General features: G+C 36.0%; 1 protein-coding gene across 7 annotated transcripts in view; it reads right to left on the minus strand.

Moving 5' to 3' along the window:
• Positions 1 to 3,193: 3,193 nt before the first annotated feature.
• Positions 3,194 to 24,493, minus strand: part of TBL1XR1 (transducin beta like 1 X-linked receptor 1) — a 178,420-nt gene continuing 157,120 nt past the window's right edge. For all 7 annotated transcript variants that reach the window (XM_012510731.2, XM_003256479.4, XM_030822839.1 and 4 more), the window contains 6 exons: positions 20,548 to 20,669; positions 20,333 to 20,407; positions 16,644 to 16,771; positions 15,424 to 15,589; positions 8,796 to 8,897; positions 3,194 to 7,948 (listed from right to left, as the gene is read on the minus strand). In XM_012510731.2, coding sequence (XP_012366185.1) covers positions 7,922 to 7,948; positions 8,796 to 8,897; positions 15,424 to 15,589; positions 16,644 to 16,771; positions 20,333 to 20,407; positions 20,548 to 20,669 — 620 coding nt within the window. In that variant the 3' untranslated portion in view covers positions 3,194 to 7,921. The remainder of the gene's footprint in view (positions 7,949 to 8,795; positions 8,898 to 15,423; positions 15,590 to 16,643; positions 16,772 to 20,332; positions 20,408 to 20,547; positions 20,670 to 24,493) is intronic.

Genomic DNA, 24,493 nt, shown 5'->3' on the forward strand with positions numbered 1-24,493 from the left:
ATTATAGGGGGCTAAATCTTGGTGTACAATAAAATCTTACCATTAGGAATAAAAATGTTTGGTAACATATAGTATGCTTTATACAACAGGCGCCATTCTCTAAGGGCTTCAGATATATTAACTTTGTAATCCTCATAACCCATCAATGAGATAAGTAACTATCATTATCCCCATTTTACAGACAAGGAAACCAGGACAGCAACTCCTTAGGCCAAGCAGCTAGTCTGGATTCATCCCAGGTTGTCAGGCAGGCAGAATTCATGCTCTTTAAACCATACAGTGTATTCTACATCTACAGTACAGGGAAGTATTCAAGTGGATGGGACAATGGTCCCTGATGATTTCCATGAACAAGTGAGTTTCTGAATTCAATGATTATGATCTCATTTGTATTTTTCTGTTTTTTAAAGTATGTATTGAAAATGTTTTAGAAGGACATATGTCAAGTTGTTAACAGTGGATACCACTAAGGACTTGGTTGGGAGTTTGAAAATGAAAATTTCTTATTTATCCCTTGTATTTAAATTTCTTTAACCAGCATGTGCTCTACAATAAATATACCATATGCCAGTGACAACCGCCTCCCACATTATGACACAAAACCAAACAAGCATATGAAAAGCAACACACTTACCTTGTGCTACCGTATTGGTCAATGGGCAGGACAAGGCATAAAAGATTCTAATGCACACTCCAAGTTAACCAACACTGTTTAAGAAGTAGAATGAACTTACCGCTAATTGACACTTATCAGACTTCATTTATTTCAACACCCAATCTGTCCAACTTCAGTTTATTCCCACACACTAAAATATTTCAACTTCAGGTGGAAATACTAAAAACCATATTACATAGTTAATTTTTATGTCATATTAAACTTAACTTGAATTATTTGATGACTCTAGGCCATCCCAATGGCAGCTCTTCATTCTGCTAGTTTTAGCTATTCCTCCCTCTCTACAGGGAGCACTGTTCCTCATGGACCCAGGTTGGAAAATCAGATAATTGACCTGGTCCAGCAAGTGAATGTAAAGTAAACCAATAAAAGCTTAGGGAAAAGGTCTTGTCTTGGCAATGTGTAGATTTTTCAAAACCCCCAAAATTGAATGTGAGAGATCCCGGAAGCTGATCCTGTTTTTAAATGTCTGATTTGACTGTGAAGTTCAGTGTGACTAGATTTTTTTTTTTTTTTTTTGAGACGGAGTCTTGCTCTGTCCCCCAGGCTGGAGTGCAGTGGCGCGATCTCAGCTCACTGCAAGCTCCGCCCACGGATTCACGCCATTCTCCTGCCTCAGCCTCCTGAGTAGCTGGGACTACAGGCGCCCACCAACACGCCCGGCTAATTTTTTGTATTTTTAGTAGAGACGGGGTTTCACCGTATTAGCCAGGATGGTCTCGATCTCCTGACCTCGTGATCCACCCGCCTCGGCCTCCCAAAGTGCTGGGATTACAGGCTTGAGCCACCGCACGTGGCCATGACTAGATTTTTTAATGCAAGTCTATTTGAGGTGCTCAGGCAGTGCTTGTTTTCTCCACAGTAGCCCGGCCCAGTGGCAATCCAACCTATGCTTTACAGCTTTCGGGTAGCACAGCATCTCTTAAGGCAGCTCATTCTGACATTAGATTAGTATGGTAGAAAGGTTTTTGTTTTTTTTGTTTTTTTTTAAAATAGGACTGTGGTATCTTTTTTGGTATAGATTCCACCCCATTGGTCTTAGTTCTTAAAATATACATGGTCTGCCCAATGGATCATACAAACCCAACAACCAAGAAACATTAGTAATTGTCTTCTGTACTTTACTAAACACTTTGTGTTTAATATATTTTAAATTGTAAAGAAATTACAAGGAACTCCTAAAAAAATTTAATACAAAAATATTACAAGTTAGGACAATTAAGCATTAAGATGACATTTAAGAAGCATGCAGAAAAAGTAGCATAGGGTTAACATTTCATTGATGACAAAGCACTTTGGTACAGCAGAGAAAAGCACCATAAAACTACCATCTAAAGTGTCTTTTCCTCCACTGTATTTTTTCAAATGAATATATTGGTAAAACAGTAAACTTTGATCTGATCTGCTACGGATTATACTAGGTAATAAATCTAATCCATTGTAAAGTATAACTATGAAATTAAAAATAATCCCTTCTATTACTGTTCGAATTAATTTCAGCTTTCCCTCAAGCTTATAAGGATTCTAATCCTTAGGAGTCCAACCCTTTTTGGAAAAGTATACAATGCAGGATATTACTAATAATCTATGCCATGCAATAAAAGTTAACCCCTTGAAAATGAAAGCATGTCAGTTCTAGCAACTGCAGTGGTTTATTTCTAATAAAACATAAAACTATGCTTGAACTTATTTCTGTTTAAGGAAACAAACAGGAAAAATAGAAGACCTGGAGAATGTAAGTTCTTAAAAAAAAAAAGAGAAAATATGCTCAGATTCTTTTTAAAAAGTCTCTAACTCTAAAGGAGTTGGTATTAATTAAAACTAGGTGGTGTCTAGTTGTTTTTCTTATAAAGTTTGTAGTAACAACTAGCTAAGAGAGAAAATGATTCACCTATAATTGGCTTGTTGTGAAGCAAAAAAAGGTCACTAAGGAAGTTGAGCCTCCTGCCCTAATCTTCAACACATCTACACATTGTTTTGTGCTCAACCGTGTGGCTAAGCAAACAAATGTATCTAAGGTCTCTTTTAGCTTATGTGAAATAACGTCTTTTAAATACAATATTGATTTTTCAAAAGAATTAAAAATTACAATCCCTTAGCTGATTAGATGCTCTATTATACTTTAATAAAAATAGTAAATAACCCCTTCATTTAAAAAAATCTTATCTCCTGCAAGAAGTAATAAAAATAGTAAAATTTGTAATTTTATTATGGGCTTACTTTAAAGTATATTATCTTGGGAAACAGTATGTTTATGAAAAACAGTGGTTTGGGTTCTGATGGCAGTTATAATCAGTAACACCAGTATGGGAGAAAATGAATGTGTTATAGGTTATGAAGGCTAACTCGGAGCAAAAAGGTTTATTCTACAAGAGAACACTGGAGAAGTAAAAGCAATTAAAATGTAAACAAGAAACTGTAAACAAGAAATACCATCCCTCTCTCTTTACTTGACTAGTAAATAGTCTATACAAACTACAAAGATATCAAAGGTTTTATATATGTACACAGCCAACATAATATCAAAATATATTTTATTCTGGACCTCTTTCAGATCTGATTCAAATTACAGTTGTCAAAGCAATACAATGCAAAGGGGAACTGCAACAACAACAACAAAAAAAATGTGCCTAGAAAGGATAAAAGGGTCACTGGGGACAAATCATTGTGATGTGGAACCAAAATACATCGTAAGTGTAATTAACATGGTCCAGGACAGCATAGAACATCTATATCAGTCTTCCTTATACAATAATCATGAAAACTGAACAATGAAGTTCTTTAACATGTACGAAAAACTGTCATGGGCTGGTTTACACTTTTACAACAGTTTTAAAGTTAACTGGATAACTAAAGAAATGATGCAGACATTTTAATCCAGTGCTATAGGTAGGCTCACAGAATTAGACCCAAAGGATTTGTAAAAATAAAAATGAGAACAGTATAGCTACAATGTCAAAGTCAGGAAAGAAGAAAATTTACTCCTGTATTCAAGGATTACAGAGCTACAAATGCAGTCTGTGTGTTTTTGTTTGTAATGAGATGGATAAGTACATCAGACTAGATACAACATGCAGAATGTTTTCCTGAACTTATCCGGAAATTCCAAAGAAAACATCATGAAACAGCTTACAAAAAAAAAAAAAAAATATGCCCTAGTTATTCACCCTGCTTCAACACTGTCAACGTAAAGGCAGAAATAAAGAAAGCTATCAATACCTCAGAACTACTGATATAAGACATCAAATTTCTAAATCAGTGTATTAAAAAAGTGAACACTTCCTCTTTTTTTCTCTCTTCTACATTTAACTAGAATCATGTTTAAAAAAAACTGATATTAAATGTGACACTTCAGAGCTACTACTGGAAGGAGTAATTCTTAACTTCCCTACCCTCCTTCCATCCCTGCTGATTCAGGAGAAGGGGGAAAAAAACAAAACAAAACGAAAAACCAACCAGGGTCTCTTGTAGATTTGCTGCTATTCCACAAAATGTTGGCATTTGCTGCCATGCCACAATGTTGGTCCACTGAAATAGGATTTCTGCGGAAACTGTCAACAGTAATTCACCATATGCAAGTACCATCCTTAGCATGCGAGAATAATCACAGGTTCTGTAGAAATGTACAATGTGCTTAAGATAATGAAAATTGTAGCGCTGCATTTGAGATTTATTTCTCTACTTAGCTAGTAAAACTTGTCATTTTTGCTCACTTAAGTATGATCATTTGTGATTCCTTTAAACAGCAAAAATGCACAGTCCTCTTTAGGCCTCTACTCAATAATAGTTTACATTACTCTTAACAAAATCATTCTACATAAACAGATAGCTCCTTAAAAATAGTACTCTCTCATTAAATCTAATTTGACAGAAATAAGTTTAAGGGAAAAAGGAGTGCTCTGTAAGTGAAAAAGTACAAATCTTTGGCCTTTCTCTTGACATTTTCGTATGTCAAAAAGCAAAAAACCTTCATGTAATTCAATCTAGTGATTACTTTTTGCACCATAATTTGTTTTTTACACCACAAAAGGAGGCACTTTCAGTATCTGTAAAAGGTATTTAATCCTAAAACATACTTACCTAGAGAATAATTAAAACAGAATTCAATACAATCTAGTATCTATTAGGAAATTAAGAGTTACCACTTCTAAAAGTCATTTGAAAGTCAATGATGTTATCTGGTCAATGGCAGGAAATAGGAATTGGAACAAATAATAAGAACTTACAGGAGTTCCTACACGGAGACAAAAAAAGATATTCCTTTATGTTGTTTAAAAGTGGCAGCTGCTCTTTCTTTATTCCATTTTAATCAATGAGTATTGATTCAAGTTTTCCTTTCTATTTTTCCTTATGATAAGTTTCTTACAGTAGCTTATGCAACAACAAATAGCATAGAAAAACTACTGGATTCAATTGATCATCAGGAATAAGATCTCAGAAAAACACAGGCAGAAAAATAAGCAAGAATCCCGAATACAGAACTTTACAAGCTGTGAAACTTGGTCTCTTGCAATCATGTTACTGCTCAAATTAGAGACAATCTTATTTCTGTCTATTGGAGCAGCATCGTGGCACATCAGCAGGCAATGATGATGTTGAGAACAGCAGCAAAAATAAACAATCATATGCTCATGAAGAACCCAAGCCTACGAAATGGATACCTTTCAGAAAAGTGTATACTTAAAAGACCCAAGACGTCAGGATAATAAAGCTCTGTATTTATAATCTTTTATATGTCCTATTGTGGCTATTATGCTTAAGTAAAATAGCTAAAGAAAAAAAAGAAAAAAAAAACAGAAAAGATGACAATATCATAAAAATGTAGCTGTCTATTTTGGCAGCTATATTGCAGAATTTCTTGACTATCTTTTAATCAGCTGGGAAACAGTCATTAACTGTATGCAAATGAATAAACTGTCCATATCAAAATACAAAAGTACTATCAATAATCACCTCTGACTTTCAGATTTAAATTCAGTGCAATTGACAAATGCATCGCTAAAGGAAAATGCAGCTTAAAAGATACTCAAAACATTTGTGTCTATTCCTGGGAGCACATTTTAAAATTATTGCACAGATTTTTTTAATTTTATTTTTTTTAAACAATAACAGAGGTCAACCACAGATGTGGACCTCCAGCAATAAAAGCAGGAATTCAAGTGCCAGATACTCAGCATATTAGGTTTCCTACGTAAGTCACAGGGTAATATGTTCTAAATATCTCTAATGTGATCCAAAACCCTAAAAAGAGCTGGCACAAAACCATCGTGAATGACTGCCTCTCTTGATGTAAATTTTTAAAAATATTATTACAGTATCATAGTCCCCACTAACAACAACTGGGGTACATATAACAATGTATTGTGAAATTAAGTGTACTTATTCTCTTTACCAATAGCAAATGCTACCCTACCTTAGTAAAACCAAGACTTGCTTCAATCAATGCTGTTTTGTAAAAATAGCAAAGCAACGAATGCTGAAAATCAAAGCTGCATTACTTGGGTATCAGTTTCTACTTAGAACACAGGTTAAAATTTTAGTACTAAAAGGCCTCAAAATAATTAGTGACAGAAATAGTGTTATTAATTTGCTAAGCTCAACAATAAGCAATTCCTTAATTAAAATCTTTGAGATATAAATTTGATGACTATTCTCTTCAGAAATGACATACCTGGATTATGTTAATCATGACAAGCCTTATTAGTCACACATATAAACATGGCCTCATGCAATCATTTGTCTGTATATGTTACTCTAAGTTGCATGAGCACAACGTTTAATATCTATATCTTTAAGAAAATACTTGATATTATAAACAGAGTAAAAGACATGATATAGTAGTGATTACTGGAAAAAAAAAAATTAGCAGCTTAAATCTATCTATATTTGAAAAAACGTAGTCACAAGTACCACAAACACAGAATCAGAGCAGCAGGAAGAAGGTTAGTGCAATTATACTTTCATAAAAAAAATTCTGAATCACTGCTATTTAAAAACACCTTGAAGCAAGTCTTTTGTTTGAGATTGTTTTTTAAACTAAGGTAGCAAACATTTTGCCATGTAATGGCAGTGTTATATGCCGTTATCTTGCTTTGTATAAAGAAAACAACATGAGAGATTTTTAATACTGGAGTTTGGTTACATTACATATTTAAGCTTCTACACAGAATGATGGACACTTCGAGAAGCTAATCCTTATCCAGAAACATTTTAATCTCTTAAAAAACAAAGCAAAACAAACAAACAACAAAAAACCCAAAACTACTTTGCTCCTTTTCACAATAGTGCACATTTTTACCATAATTTAGTTATGGCTACAAAACATCAGAAGATCTTTTTTTTTTAATGTATCTTCTCTATGGTAATTAAAAAAAAATTTGTGCCCTTCTAGTCTTTAATTGGCAGAAATATGTCCCAAAAAAGAAACTATTGCATTTAAGCCACATCACCAAAAAACAAAAAAGAAAAAAAAAAAAAGCAAAACAAAAAAACAAAACCAACAGAGCATAATACCCTTTTACTGATGTGTCTTACAGATTGACATGACCAAAGTCATAGGTTTTCATTTAATTTCCAATTCCCCCTTCCACAACATGCACCAACTGAATATATGCTCTGGGAGCCATAAAATGTACCAAACATCTACCTCTTCAAAAGAATGCATTAAAATATTTTAAAGAATTTTTTGTTTAAAAGGTGAAAAAAATATAAACAAGAAACTGATTCACTCCCTTACTTCATGCATCCATAATCTAAACCAAAAACGAAATTTTAAAGCAAGAACAAACTACTGCTGCAAGTTTTTGTAAGTCCATTTTCTCTGTACATACAAACTGCTCACTACTGAAGGGAAAAAAAGAATATAATCCATGGTGTCTGCTGATTCAAAGGGGAGAAACAAGGCTGTCATTTAGTATCCAAAAACTGGTATATGTATGTTCTGCTTTTATAATGTATATTTTTCTCTCTTCTGTTTTTCATATCCAAAACTTCTAAATGCTATTTTAGGGGCACAGCAGATTAGATTCCAGCACTTGGTGAACAGAATTCACAAGCTGTGACAAAACTCTGTCATCTTCAGGGTGCAATTTTGTTTATATACACTGTTATGTATATATTTCTTTTAGATTTGGCTGCAGTGGACTGGCCATGGTTCAAGTGGGACTATAGCAGTACATGGGTCAGGGACAGTCATTTTGGCTATGTACACATTCATAGTCGGTCCATGGCTTCCAACTAGTAGCGCTATTTCCGAAGGTCTAATACACAAACCTGTAAGAAATTAAAATAATCAACCAGTGTATTCAGAATTTTATTGTACATTTTATGTTTAACTTTTCTATAGTACAATTTGAAATGTTTCTTAGTTCCACGTTTATAAAATTGGTAAAGCATAATAATCATGGAAATGAGCACTTAACTGACAGAAATCAGACAGATCATTTAAGCAGATCAAGAGAACAACCATGAGCTCAAACTATGGGGGAAGAACCACGGCTAGGATTTTTATACTCTCTGTTGATTAAAAAGGAGGGGGAAAATGCTCAAAACAGACTATTTCCTATCTATTGGACCCTAATGAAAGATATCACAGATTATATTCAGCTACAGCGTCAGTAAATAGCTGCCCTTTTCCCACCTTCTGTTGCTTCTACAGCTTTGGAAGCCATATTTGCATTGTTGTAAAGAGTTGGCTAACCTCATCCTGAAAATCTTTCAGTATCACACATTCCTCAACACAGGAACCAAGTGCCTCTAGTCCTGCCTTCCCTGGGCCAAAAAAACTCTTCTGTGAAGAGGAGAAGGTAGAAATACACATTAAACATTTCAATCCTTCTCAGAATGTTACTCTGGTATACCTAATTTCATAAATGAAGGTTCACATTCAAAATAACTGTCCATTTCTAGATTATAAGGTATTTGGTAAGGACAGCCTAAATTTTGTTTACATTATTTGAATCCAATGCACATGAAAAGTTTACAGCCTCAGGAAGAAAAAAATCAGTATCATACCTTAAAATGTATTTTGAAAAAAACACTTTGGTATCACTAACAATAAGCTGCATTCTGATGTGCATACCCACTCACACCCTCTTTGGAAACACTTTACTATACTTACTGAACCATCTGATGCACTGGCTCCAACTTTGTCTCCCGCTGCATTCCAGCAAACTTCAAATATTCCACCTGTTCCCCTATAGCTGTGAACTAGAGCACCTGTCTAAAAGAATGAAAAACAAAATCTTAAAAATCATAATACATATTATAATAAATCCAAATGCTGAAATAAAAATATTACATGGCTTTATTTCTAGCAATCAGAGGAGGGACTTAGCTTCAACTATAAAAATAAGTTCTGAAATTCTAGACGTGTAATGATCCCTTTATAAAAAGATAATACCAGCCTGTTCTCAAAAGATTACTCACACACATATTCAGTTTCTCCAGTGTTGATAACCATTCTTGACTAAGGTATCTGGTCTCTTTGACATAGCCAACAATAGCTAGAAGTAAACATTCAGTCTATCACATGAAATAAGTTTTTGTTGTTGCTAAATGATGCATGAGTCTAGCTAACGTGTAGAGAAACAAAATAAATTCAGAATTTGACAAAACATCTTAAAGAGGAAGTATAACAAACTAGTAAAGATAATTCCAGTATAAGTCTGTTATTCACTCTATATTTACTGACCAGTTCCTAAGCTAGGGGATTATAAAAGAAGCTAAAATAATGTATATATGTTCCTTTTTTTTTTTTTTTAGGACAGGGTCTTGTTCTGTTACCCAGGCTGGATGCAGTTGTGCAATCATAGCTCCTGCACCTTCTAACTCCTAGGCTAGAGTGATCCTCCTGCCTCCACCTCCTGAGTAGCTAGGATTACAGGTGCATGCCACCATGCCCAGCTGATTTTTAAAAAATTATTTGTAGAGACAAGGTCTCACTGTGTTGCCCAGGCTGGTCTTGAATTCCTGGCCTCAAGCAATCCACCCACCCTGGCCTCCCAAAATGTTGGGATTATAAGCATGTGCCACAGTGCCCAGACAGATATGTACACTATTCTTGAAAGACGTTATAAGTTTAAACAAAAAACAGGCAGGAATACTAACAATGTAATCATTAAGCTGAATCATAAATGTAACAATGTTATTTTATTATTCAGCTGCCACTGAAGAATTAAAACTCAATCCAAAAACATATTCTTCTATGAAACCAGTCAATATAACAGGACAAAGATCAGAGGTTCTGTTGGGAAAACTGAAATATGTGCTTCAGGTGTTCTGCGCTGACAAATCAGAAAAGTGACCTCTGCAGCTTTATGGTAACCTAAAGTCAAGCTAGAGGTAGCAGATCTACTTAAAAACAACATGGCAACAAACCATGCACCTTGAAAATACCTCCCATTCAGCCTATCCAAGATGACAACTAAGCTGGAAGAATGTTTGATCGAGCTTTCCTCTTCAAATTTAGCCCAGTAATGTGGTACAAATCACAGATGCATTGGTACTGACACATTGCTACTGATTATCAGGCTGGGAAGGCTCAACTGTTTTGTTTACTTAAAATTTCTCATAATTTATGAGATTAAGTTCAAGTATAGTAGGCTTTGATTATCTATAGTTAATGAGGAGAGAAAAAAGTAGAACCAACAAAATCTAGTTTGCTGAGATATAAAAAATAAAATCTATAGTCAACCTACAGACATTCAATCTACAGCCAACTTGGGGGTTAAAAAAACAAAACATTCTTTTAAAAAGCACTTACCAATCTCTAAGCTTGAACTGGGCTATAACGAACCAAAACATTATGGTCAACAAGGCAGAGCTAAGACATTTAAAAAGGCCAATGGTTCGGATCATCAGCATCTACCTCAAATTTGTATGTATGCTGGCACAAGACTTCACAATTTACTCATCAAATGCTTAGGCAACTCATCACACAAGAAAGAGGAAAACAAAAAACCTAGATGTATATACAACAATAGGATAATGATTTTCTCCTGCACTGAAAACTATTTTACTATTTTCAAAGTTTGAAACAGTAAGACTTTTGGTACACAATAGTGAAAACAAAATAATATGAACAGTTGGTCAAATGCCCTTAAATGTCTTGTAGTATCTTCCATTAGCACTCTACAGTTCTACGCCCAAATTTCATTAAAACTGATTTTGTCACAATGGACTAAATGAGTTCGCTGAAAATGTTCTAAATGTTAGCAACAACTAGTATATAAAAGGAATATATTTTTTAAAAGAGGTCATTCACAGTAACATAAAAACCATAAGGCACCTCAAAACACATTAGGAAAAAAGATCCTCAGAGAAATTATAAAACTTTACCGAAGGAATAAAAGACAAATAAATGGAGGTATAACATATTTACGGGTGATAAAACTCAATGACAATTTTCCCTAATTTCACCTACAAATTCAAGGCACTCATAAACAAAATCCAAAATTGTATGTTCTGTTTTGGAAATATGGATGACTAAAGTGGCAAGAACAGAAAAACAGTTTTGAAGAATAATAACAAGAGGGATTTATAAAGTTAGAATTATTAAAACTATGCTATTGATTCAGACAAGGCAAATACATAAGTGGAATAAAAAAGAGGGTATAAACAAACTGCATATACATGAACTAGGTATATGAAATTGGCATTATGAAAACAGAAAGGGGACAATGAATGGTGCTAACACAACTGACTACCCAAATGGAAATATCTGTACCTCACACCATATATAAAAATCAGTTCCCAAGGGGCTAAAAACATAAATGTAAAGGAATAAAACTTAAGACACTTCATGAAAAAATATCAGATCTCAGTGATATCTATAAGGAAAAATGTATTAAGCTATTAAAAAAAAAAGCTATCAAAAAAGAAAGATCTAGCCGGGGACAGTGGCATGTGCCTATAGACCCAGCTACACAGGATGCTGAGGTGAAAGGATCTCTTGAGCTCAGGAGTCCAGCCTGGGTAACACAGCAAGACCCCATCTCTAAAAATAATCAATTAATTTTAAAAAGAGAAAGATAAATACATCTAAACATTAACATTAAAAACTTCCATAACATCTGGGCGTGATGCCTCATGCCTGTAATCCCAGGATTACTTTGGAAGGCTGAGGCGAGTGGATCCCTTGAGCCTAGGGGGTTGAGGCCAGACTGGGCAACATGGCAAAACCCAGTCTCTACAAAAAAAATACAAAAATTAGCTGGGTATGGTGGCATGCAGCTGTGATCCCAGCTACTTGCAAGGCTGAGGGGGGAGGATTAGCTGAGCCCAGGAAGGTCCAGGCTGCAGTGAGCCTTGATCTGCCACTGCATTCCAGCCTAGGCGACAGAGTGAGATCCTACCTCAAGACAAAACAAAACAACAACCAAAAAACCCCACAAAACTTCTACACGATAAACACTCCACATGAAGAAAACAAACAACAAGGTACTGGGAGATCACTGGAATCCATATGACCAGGAAGGATTAGTACCCAGAATGCATAATGAACACTAATCAGTATAGAATATAAAACAATTGAAAAATGGTGGTGGTGGTGGTGAACTAAAATGCTGAAGTCCAACTGTATAATAACTATTTGAAAAGATATTTAAACTAATCGACAATCAAGAAAATGCAAATTAATACAAAATAATGTTTCATATCCATGTAATCGGAAAAATGTTTACCAGTCTGATAACCTAAGGATAAAGGAAAATGGGAAATCCTAAATATTGTGATTAGAAATGTAAATGGGTGTATGCATGCTGAAGAGCAGTTAGGCACAAGCACATAAATATACCCTATGGGCCATGATTTCCACTTACAGGATATGCCATGCACAGGTGTGTGTGTGTGTGTGTGTGTGTGTGTGTGTGTGTGTGTGTGTGTGTAGAGACAGAGAGAGGGAAGCGTTACAGAAACTTTCATTCATGTGCACAAGGAAACGTGTAAGGATGTTCCAGCAATGTTGTACATTTTTAAATCCCCCAATAGGAAAATAAATTTGAAAATTAAGATTTTCATATTATGAATATATTATTAATGAATATATTAATATATTCATATTATGAACATATTATTAATGAATATATTAATATATTCATATAATGCTCTGGAATAGTCTAAATAATCATTCTAGAGGTACAAGTATTAATGTGATATTTCAAAAAAGTGGTAAAAAAACACTAGCTTGAAAAGAGGTACAAGATTCACAACAGCATGATTAATTACAATTTTACCACAGAAAATAGTAGTATATATCATTTATCATGGGAATGACAGGCACTCTCTTCAGGGTTGCTATAGCCTCTAGGAAGGAAGAGGAAAATGGAGGTGAACACTTTATCTGTATCTATAACATTTTATCAGGTAAAAATAGGAAGGAAGAGATTCGCAACAGTGTGGCAACATGTTCTTATCAATTAAATCTGAGCAGTAGGTATGTGAGTGTTATTTTCTGTTTGAAATGTACAATTATTAAAAGTGAAAATGAACAAATACTAACTTGAATATACGTGGAAATTATATTATTTAGATTTAGATTCACTTTCATCAACTCTCTAACTATTGTTCAGTTTAAAAAAGTTTAGTTGGGTGAGGCTGGGCATGGTGGCTCACACCTGTAATCCCAGCACACGGGGAGGTTGAGGTGGGTGGATGACCTGAGGTCAGGAGTTTGGGACCACCTGGCCAACATGGTGAAACCCCATCTCTACTAAAAATACCAAAACTAGCCGAGTGTGGTGGCAGGCACCTATAATCCCAGCTACCCATGGGGCTGAGGCAGGAGAATCGCTTGAACCCAGGAAGCGGAGGGTGCAGTGAGCTGAGATTGCACCATTGCACTCCAGCCTGGGGAACAAGAGCGAGACTTCGTCTCAAAAAAAAAAAAATACTAATAAAAAATGAAGTTTAGTTGGGTGCATGATGAGTGTCTTCCCACAAACACAAAGTTAAACTAAAATTTAGGAAAGAGTTTTTAAGGCATATATATATTATAGTTACAGAACATATCCAACACAGGCATATATTCATAAAGACAGAAAATATGGGAGTAGAGGTAAGGAAGTAATAATAAAAATTAAAGCAGAACATTTTTACTTAATTTTTTTTTTTTTTTTTTGAGACAGGGTCTCACTCTGTTGCCCAGGCTGGAGTGTAGTGGTGCGATCTTGGCTCACTACAACCTCCACTTCTGGGTTCAAGCAATTCTCCTGCCTCAGCCTCCCGAGTAGCTGAGACTACAGACATGTCACCACGCCTAATTTTTGTATTTTTAGGAGAGATGGGGTTTCACCATGTTGACCAGCTGGTCTTGAACTCCTGACCTCAAGAGAACTGCCCACCTTGGCCTCCCAAAAGTGCTGGGATTACAGGCGTGAGCCACCATGTGCAGCCTAAAATTTTATTAGAAGGCTCATGGTGGCTCATGCCTATAATCCCAGCACTTTGGGAGGCTGAGGTGGGAGGATCCCTTGGGCCCAGGAGTTCTGAGGTCAGCCCAGACAACATAGAAAGATCCCATCTCTATTTAAAGAAAAACAAACATAAATATTAAAAAATTTTATTAAAATGTAATGTAAGATTCAGGCTTAATAATCATTTGTTCAACTAGCAAAAATCTGCAACCACATTACACAGGGTTTAGTTTTTTAGTCTATAAAGAGCTGCTAGAAATCAAAGACAATGAATAACCCACTTGAAAAGAATGGAAAAAACATCATCAAACAGCTCACAGAAAAATTAACAAGTATGCTTAAATATATAAAAAAAGATTCCTAATGTCATTCATAAGGAAATGCAAATTTAAAACTATGCTGAAATACCATTTATCACTAATGGATTGAATTGTGAGGTAAAATATTATTTTATATTGTCAGTGGTAGTGTAAAATGAAAGAAGCACAACGCTTTCATTCATAAAAAGAAGTTAGGAAGAAATAAAAACTAATAAAAATTGTTACCAGCAGGAGAGGAAGACAGAAATGGGAACAAAGTTTCTCAGTGTATACCTTTACACAAGGCTTGAGGTTTTTTCTGAACTGTATGCATGTATAAAATAATTTAAAAATCTTCTAAGTAAGTTATGAAAATTGATTTGTGAAATGAACTATGGTGGCAGACACCTACAGAAAGAGATAAACACCATAACAACGTATTATGTGTGCACTACAACCAACAAAGATCTGATAACTGAAAGGAGGGGTGAGTCCAGTGACTGCTATTAAAAAAGTATAGTACACAGAGCATAAAAACTAAAACACTGAGAAGATTTAAAAAATTGAAAGCAACAGGCTGCTTTTCCACTTTTAAGAATCTCTGAAACACTATACATACTACCTGAAAAGGTAATGTAGTTGTAAGTTTCTTTCTCATAAATTATTGCATTCAGCCATAAAATCTGGTCCTTTGACTTTTACTGCTCATATATAGCTCCGTCAGAGACAACTATTTTGAAAAATAAAATCTGTCATTTATCTAAATAAATACATCTTAAACATTCACATTTGATATCTGCAAAACCGTTGGAAAAAAACAAAAGAATACAATAAGAAATAATAAACGATCTAAATCCATTTCAAAATTCCGGTCTCCATAAAGATGTAACTTCCATTAGTTTCTATCTTATTTTAAAACCAATAATTCAATTAATGCCACATGAGGAATGACAACCAAATGGTGAGGGAGAGTGTATAGGCAAATGCTTCTACCTAAATGTAAGAGTACTTGACCATTTAAATAATGGAGACATACCTGTGTGTTCCAGATGTGTACACATTTGTCAAAAGAACCACTTGCCAGATACCTGCCATCAGGACTGAAAGCTACACTGTACACAGGCTCTTGGTGTTTTGTCAAGGTATGGATGCATATCCCTCGGTCTACATCCCATAACCTAACAGTAGAATCAAAGGATGCACTGAAAAGGGAGGGAAAGAAAGTTAATTTATAAGTAAGGAAATACACGCCCCCCAGCCTTGCTCCCACCCAACCTCCCATATTCAGCCACATCTAAGAGCCAAAATTCTTTATGAGAAGCAGACCGACTGGACTATTAGGAAGAATATTCTGTGAGCTTCAAGTCAGTGACAAAAAAATAATAAATTTAGAAAGAAGAGCAAGTGTTCTAGAAATTAAAAGCTAAACAAGCGAAAAAAAACAACTTAAAGGAATCTCCCAAGTCCAGGAGTAAAAAACATAAATGTGCTCATTTACTGTATTCCTCTCTGTCTAAATAATCCCTCTTTCGCATGGTTTTGAACACCGAAGTGACCACATTTTTCCATTTATCTTTTTTTCTAAAGATACTGAAGATTTTGCTATGCCTCAATTGCTTGGATTTTAATCAGTATTTGGTACCAGTCATTATGTGATTATTTCAATATAAAATATCATTATAACTTGAAATAATAAAACTCAGTGTTTAAAGATTCCCCTTAAGGAACCAACGTAAGTGCCCATCAGCTAACAAGGGGATAAAGAAAATGCGGTATACATACACCATGGAATACTACTTAGCCATAAAAAGGAATGAAATATTGTCTTTTGCAGTGACTTGGATACAGCTGGAGGCCGTCATTCTAAGTGAAATAACTCGGGAATGGAAAACCAAATATCATGTTCTGACTTGTAAGTGGGAGCTAAGCTATGAGGACACAAAGGTGTAAGAATGATATAATGAACTTTGTGGACTGGAGGTGGGGGTGGGGAGAAGGTTGAGAAGAGAGGTGAGCGATAAAAGACTACACACTGGGTACACTACACTGCTTGCAAAACCAGTGCACTAAAGTCTCAGAAATCATCACTAAAGAATTTATTCTTGTAGCCAAAAACCACCTATACACGAAAAACTACTGAAATTAGGGAAAAAAAAAGTTTCCACTTCATGAAATCTCCCCTAAGCTTCTGTCATATTTATTAGAAGTCTTATTTGTAGAAGACTCATAAAAGGAAGAATAAAACGGAAGTATCACCTTGCTAACATAAGGTTGGCATTTGGATTATTAGTCCCTGGTCCTGTTGGACTCCATTTGATGGTATAAATTTCTTTATTATGTGCTTGCAAATCATGGACACAATTGTCTTGTTTCATACTCCATATCTAAACAAAAAAGAAAAATGTATGTAATTATTTTTCCATACAATGAGTACATTTAAAATATTATCTTGACACTTAAAATATTATATGGACAGTCTAAAATATGAGTGATATAACCAGAATGATGATAGAATATTTACAAAGAAATTGAAATGCAATATATTTAATATTTGCATCTCTGTAAAAAAAAAAAAAGTTAGCTTTCAGCCCTTTAAAAATATTCACTATTACGAAGTTTGAAGACTGAATTAACTATAGTTGTTCTGAGATTAGTAACAATCCTAAAATGTTGAAGGCACAGTTTTTACACTGTCCCTTAAGTAAAAGATCTACATCATAAACTGCTCTTAGAATTTTAGAATCAGGAAAATTTTACAATGGAGAACTGAAAATAAATAACCAACTTACAAACAATGAGGACTCACAGAGAACCATAAAAACTAACATAGGAAATAAAGCTCAAATGAAAAGTAGGAAAAAAAAGTAGAAAAAAGTAGTCAAAGTAGAGAATAAGTCTTTACTGAGATGAAAATAGGCCTATGTATATAGATTTCAAGTGTCTATTATTTTTGAGCAAAAATTCATAGAAATCAACATGAAGAGTATTTCTGGGAAAAAAAAAATCACTCAATAAAGACATGGTAGGTCCTGCAGTTATCTCCTTAACACATAAACATACAACACCACAAACCCAAGGGCCAACCAAGAAAAAAAATCAGCTCAACTTTACATTTCCGTGACATAACCATTAAAAGATAATGAAGCATCACAGTGTTTTTGGTGCCCTATGTATTTACAACCCCAAGTAAAATACATCTAAATGACTTGTTTTCAGAACTGATTTCATTAGACCTTTCTAATTCATAGAATTTGATACTGTTGGCCACTCTCAACTCTTACCTCCCTGGAAATAGTTTCCTCTACAAACTTTCTTTTTCCACTTTGGTCACCTTCTCAGTTTCCTTTGGAAAGCTCATGGCTCACTGCAACTCCGTCCCCCGGGTTCACACAATTCTCCTGCCTCAGCCTCCAGAGTAGCTGGGATTATAGGCGCCTGCCACCACGCTCGGCTAAATTTGGTATATTTAGCAGAGATGGGGTTTCACCATGTTGACCCACCTGGTCTTAAACTCCTGACCTCAAGTGACCTGCCCACGTCGGCCTTCCAAAGTGCTTTAATTACAGGCATGAGCTGTGGCAACATGCCTCTCAAGGGGGCACTAGCTGCGGGGGTCTGCCTGTAGACCCCGACCTAGCGATGGATGAATAAAGTACACTAACACACAGATATTCTGTTTTGCCAGTCCAGCTGAGGGTGTCCGAGCCACTTACAGACTCCCCGGAGAGTTCTGTAAACAGTTGCGACCATGGCCCTGATCAGCTAGTGAGACTCGAATTTATTCAGTAAGATTAATTCACAAAGGCTTGAGTCAACACCATTAGAGGGTAACTGACATTGTGGACTTCCCAAGTAAAAAGCACTTAAGCACCCATGGCACATCAAAGGTTAGTCTTAATATTATATGAGTAAACAAGCTAGCTAGGTAAACTACTCTGCCTTCCTTTATTACTACTTTAATTTGTTTAACTAAAGGTAAAGGAACCAGGCCACATTCAGCCAGATCTATTACTGAAGTTACTTCTCAGCCTTCCAAGAAGATATGTGTCTATTTCTGTAACTATCTCTAATATTTTTCCCACCAGCCTGATTGAACCCCAACAGTGAACCACCAGGCCCGGCCATGCCCAAGGATTTTAAAGACCACCTATCTGCTGAGAATTCCCAGTTTTTAATCTCGGGCTTACAGTTCTCTAAGCATCAGTCCCACCTATCTCCTCCATTCTCATGACTCAACGTCACCTTCTCATTCCATCTGGCATTCCCTCTTCTCAGAAAACGGCCCATTACACATTATCCATCCATCCTAGTTTTTACTTTAAAATCCTTGGTGACATTTAAACACTCTTAGGATGAAGAAAAGCTCTCTAACAATTTCTAGTTTTAACCTCTCTCCAGCTTCAACTCAGTATGTGGCACAAGGCCCTCTGGACACTGCCCTTCTGTCATTTCCTCATATGTGTCACACATAGTCCCAGAAGAATTTTTTTTCATGTTATAAGCATTAATACGTGTGCACATAAGGAAAAGCCAAAGATGAAAGCATTAAGTATTACTACTAGCAATTTTGTAAGGGAGCCCAGACTTAAGAACTGTCTAACTAAAAACATAGCAGATACTTAAAGGAGAAAACCTCACAAGCTTCCCGAAGTTAAATTTAATCCGTTCATAGTAGCAGGAAAAGCAGTCTTCCCTCATGATTTTCATATCTGTAAGGGTCATCACATCTGCAGTCCTTGGTATTGCAAAGTCAAGGATCAAACTGTTATCAGTAGAGGGTTAGCTGTTGCAGGAGAGGGCTCAAAACTTCATTTATTTTGGAAATAAGTTTTAGGTTGTTCTTCATCTCCAAATGCTTTTTTCCCCAACTGAGGAATCTGATGTGCTTAGGTGCAAGATAGCAGTTTTGCTTTTAGTCATACAACAAGAAAAACAGAGATCCATGTTGAGATGTGGATGTTGGTATGTCAACTAGGCTCGCTCACTGAGAGATTCTCTGCTATATATCAGTTTCCCAGCAATGGTGATATATATTCATGCCACAGCAAAATCAAATTAATACAACGCAAAGAATTTCAATCAAATCCATGAATGCTACAAAGATTTTGAGTACTTATTAGTCAAATCTTTACATATGCAAATAAACTTTAATTGCCTCAACATATGACTTTCTAATGGTGAGGACAATTTATAGCATGACCTTTCTTACTTTTGGTGATGGCTAATTTTATCTGTCTTCTTGACTGAGTCACAGGGTACAGATATTTGGTTAGACATTATTTCCAGCTGTGTCTGAGGGTGTTTCCAGTTGAGATGGGCATTTAACTTAGCTGACTGAGAAAAGCAGACTGCCGCCCTCCCCAATGTGGGGGGGCATCACTCAGTCCAGTGAGGCTCTAAACAGAACAAAAACGCCAAGGAAGCAAGAATCCTCTGCCTCACCCTGACTATTGAGTTGGTATATTGGTCTTCTGCTCTTGGACTGGGACTTACACCATTGGCACTCCTTCTCTGGCCCTGGAATGGAACCACACCTCCATCTTTCATGGGTCTCCAGCTTGTAGACAGCAGACTGTGGGACTTCTCAACCTCTATAATCACGTGAGTCAATTTCTCACAGTAAATCTCTCATCCATCCATCCATCCATCTATCTATCTTCTTATTGGTTCTGTTCTCTGGAGAGCCCTAACTAATAGGGTATCGTATGTCTCATCATATCATAAGCCATCATTTTAATATAATTTGCTACATTCAAATAGTATTATGTATTTCAGAAAAGAAACTATACAATTTAAAAAACAATGGTTAGCCATTTAAAATGTTGGAGTTTTCATCCAGGCATAAACACTCCATGTAAGACAGACATTCTAAATGGTCTTAAAACAGCCAGAGCAACCATACTGTGTGACATCGCCATCCCATTTCTCCCTACTAAGCAAATTACCTTTAAAGTCATGTCGTCAGAACAGGAGGCCAGGAGATTGCCAGTTGGGTCCCATTTGATAGCATTTACTTCATTCTAAAAATAATAGTAAATATTCACATTTTCATTGTATAGACTGGGTAGCTATTTGAATATTAAACATACATACTTCAAAACTATTCTGAAACATTACTTGTTAATCATGACCACTTTAATGTGGAAAAAAGGTTTCTTACCGTATGTCCTTGGAATGTTTTAATAGGTCTGTCTTGTCCTAATTTACAGACATGAATGCACATATCTGTACTACAAGAAGCAAAGGTGTTGTTGCTCTGCCAATCAACATCCAATGCTGGTGCTGCAAAGGAACAAAGGTTAGGTTTGCATTTATTCCACATGTACTAAAATCCAAGAGTTTTAGCTTTGAACCATTGCTGACTAATAAAATATACTAACAGGCACTTAAACATGTTACTTTATACTTTTTAAGATATTAAGAGAAAATTAAAAGTATCTATATATAACAACATTAAAAAATTTCAATTTAGTTATTTCTAGGTGAGGCAGACCCTAAGAGAAAGTACGCTGGCCTAGTAACTGGGAGATGAAGGTCCCTCAGAGCTGGCTCTGTGGGTCTTGGGTTCTCTTTTATAAAACGATAAAATTAAATGTGATATCATGCTTTTCATTTCTAAAATCTGTGAGTGTTCAATGGTTCTGTCACTGCATAATTAGTGGACACAAGCAGGTCGCTTAACCTCTATGATACATCCTCTTTAGATGAGGGTAACACACAGGTGTTACCCTCACACACAAGAGTGAGGATAACACACAAGCTGAGCACCCCAATCTGAAAATCCAAAATCCACAATGCTCCAAAATCTGCAACTTTTTGAATGCTAATATGATGCCACAAGTGGAAAATTCCACACATTAAATGCTTAATACAAACTTTACTTCATGCACAAAACTAGTAAAAATACTGTATAATGATACCATCTGGCTATACTATAAGGTGTATGTAAAACGTAAATTAATTTCATGTTCAGACTTGGGTTCCATCCCCATGATATTGCCTTATGTATATGCAAATATTCCAAAATCAGAAAAATAAAAATAAAAAAAAATGCAACACAATCCTGGTCCCAAACACTTAGATAAGGGATACTAAACTTGTACTATCTTTATCCTTAGTACCCATGGTGAAGACCAGGTGAGGTAATGTGTGTGGAAGTACTTTGTAAATTACAAGAGTTAGACAAATGTTATGCTGAATAAGTATCATTCCCATTATCATCTACTCAACTAACAAATGGAATATGGCACACGATTTGCAAATAGTTTTCTTCTAAGCAACTTTTGTCAAATACCTCTTAAAATCTGTTCTTGTCAAACACCTCTTAAAATCAAATGCCCCTTAAAATCAATGAATTTAAAAATCTCTGAAGCCCCAAAGCAGGCTGGCATTTAATACTTTGAGTTTAGCTCTGAAATTATTGAACATCCTTTTCCCCTCCTGCAAGGTGCAAAGGATCTCCGTAATTAGCAACACAGATTACGGTAGTAACAGTGAGTAACTGGGTTAAGCGAGTAACTGGGTTAAGCAACAGAAGCGTATCAAAGACACTGCATTTAAAGCAGGGGTTGACAAACTATGGCACATGAGCCAAGAATGGCTTTTATAGTGCAATGGGGGAGGAGGGGATCAAAGGAAGACATACAAATGTGAAATGAGATTTAAAGTTCAGTGTCCATAAATAAGAGTTTTATTGAAACCTAGACAAATGTATTAAGCTGCATATTACCTATGGCTGCTTTTTCTCTACAAGGGCAGAGCTGACTAGCGGCAACTGAGATCTTATGGCCTACGATGTCTAAAATACTTTCAAGTCCTTTAGCGAAAGTTTGTCAACCCTAATTTAAAGAAAAAACTTAAAGGAGAAAAACAGGAGGGTTAAAGTTGAGCTATGTGGCCAGGTGTGACTCAGCACTTCGGTAGTGAAGGCAGGAAAACGGCTTGAGCCCAGGTATTTGAGACCAGCCTGGACAAGACAGTGGGACCTCATTTCTAAAAAATAAAAAATAAAAAATTAGCCAGGTGTAGTGGTCCATGCCTATAGTCCCAGCTACTTGGAAGGCTGAGGCAGGAGGACTGCTTGAGCTGGGGAGGCCAAGGCTGCAGTGAGCTGTGATTGCACCACTGCACTCCAGCCCGGGCAACAGAGTAAGACTACTATGTCTCAAAAAAACAAAAACAAAAAGTTTAGCTATGTATACTAATTAGTAGAAATACAAAGCATTTAATAAAGGAGATTAGAGATGTCTATGGAAAGGGAAAACAAAGCCACAAACTCCCTCACTGTGTATATCCAAGTATAATAGTAACTGGCTATGTTAAAAGTGAAACATAAACAGGTGCTTAAGCAGTTAAACTTATAAGTCAAGAGGTATGTCATGTGTAAGAACTTGTAACTATGGATAGGAGAAGTGAAAAGAATGGGAAAAGAAGATTTAAAGCATTTAGGACTCAGAAAGGAAATTTTAATCAGAACTATACTGAGATTTTTTTTTTTAAGATAAAGGACAACAGGAAAGAGTGAAATTGATTTCATTGCCTGGCTAAAGATAAATCAGGTAAGCCCCAAATCTAAAAGTACTAAGTACTAAAGAACAAAGAAGCTAATTGTAGTAATATGACCAGAAATTAAAATAATTAGTTTTGGGTATAGTTCTACAATGAAAAACTAGGTATCAGGACACCACTTGGATAGAGTAAGCTCATAAAGGAAATAGATGGAAAGAAAATATTTAATGGGAACTTACTATGGAGGGTATATGAAATTTCGAATAACTATATTTAAAATATTTAATCCTCCCTCAATCAACCTTTTAAGAAACACAGTGCCATATAAAATTATTAACATAAATTCACTTTTTATACAAAATTTCAAATCATGAGAATTCTCAACAAAGTAAACACAGTCAAAAATCACACCTCAGAGTTGTCAGGCTGAGTGCTGTATTTTTACTCTAGTCATGAAGCAGCACTGCTTTAGCTGGTGTTTGGTCTTCCTGCCCATAAGCCTTTTTGCCTGTGCTGTGTCCAATTCCCAACTGAGTGCTTCACTGCTAAGGGCTGCCACGGACAAACTTCACAGAACTGCCCTGCTCTGCTGCTGAGTCCTCCCTAGATGACATGCATCCAAGCTGGTGTTGTGTACGTTTTTGGGAAGGAGGGAGGGAGGGGAGATCTAAAGACCTAGCACCCTTGGTTCAATGTAAGAAAAACTTTGAGGTGCAAGCTCCCCTCTGCACCAGGCTGAGACTGGGCCTTTCTTCACGAGAAATCACTTCCTTCCTTGGCTTCCTCCCTCTCCCCAATCCTGCTTCCCATATTTCTTCACTTAATTCTCCTAAGAGGTTTTCCACAATAAGTCACTTCACTCAAATGTTTGGCACAGGGCCTGCCTTTTGGAGAAACCCAACCTAAATCGACTAGTAAACAAAAGTTACGTGCCAACTTTATCAGCATGATGTGTGAACTCTGCCTCTGTTTGTGTGTATCACCATTTCTGACAGCAATGTGGATGACTGTCCTGTTCATTTGGCAGTCAACTCTCATTCGTTCCTTACTGCACTGTGCCCTGCTAGGATGTGCAACCCAGAAGGGCTATTGTAAGTTATGTCCCAGGTTCCTGTGCCTAGTGGTTTCCTGATGGGTTCATACAATGTAAGACACTGTCAGGAGTTCAAAGTGAGGAGTCCAAAGTTAGTAGTAGTAAGAAGACAGGAATGATTGCCATCATTTCAGGCTGGGTGTCGAGCATTGCCAGACAGCCTATCCTCTACATCCCAGTCCCCACTTCAGATCCTGCCTTCTCCTCTAGAGTCTTAGACTCCTTCAATTAGTCTCTGGGTTACCTCCTATTCCTTAGTTTTTCACTCTTCCCAACACCTCTGCAACTATTTCTTTGTATTAAATTCCCTTTCTTGGAGTGTCTGGTTTACACTTTGTTTTCCTCCATGGAACCTAATTCAGTAACTACTGTGCACTTTCATTTTAACATTAAGTATTATTACTTAAAATACAATTCTAAAAATTTTAATTTTTTTGGTAAATAATCTTTCAATTGTTGACGAGTGCAAAAAATGGGGGAGGCCTGAAAAATCTAATTAGAAGAC

Source organism: Nomascus leucogenys, chromosome 11 (assembly GCF_006542625.1).
Source record: "Nomascus leucogenys isolate Asia chromosome 11, Asia_NLE_v1, whole genome shotgun sequence".
Classification (NCBI taxonomy): domain Eukaryota; kingdom Metazoa; phylum Chordata; class Mammalia; order Primates; family Hylobatidae; genus Nomascus; species Nomascus leucogenys.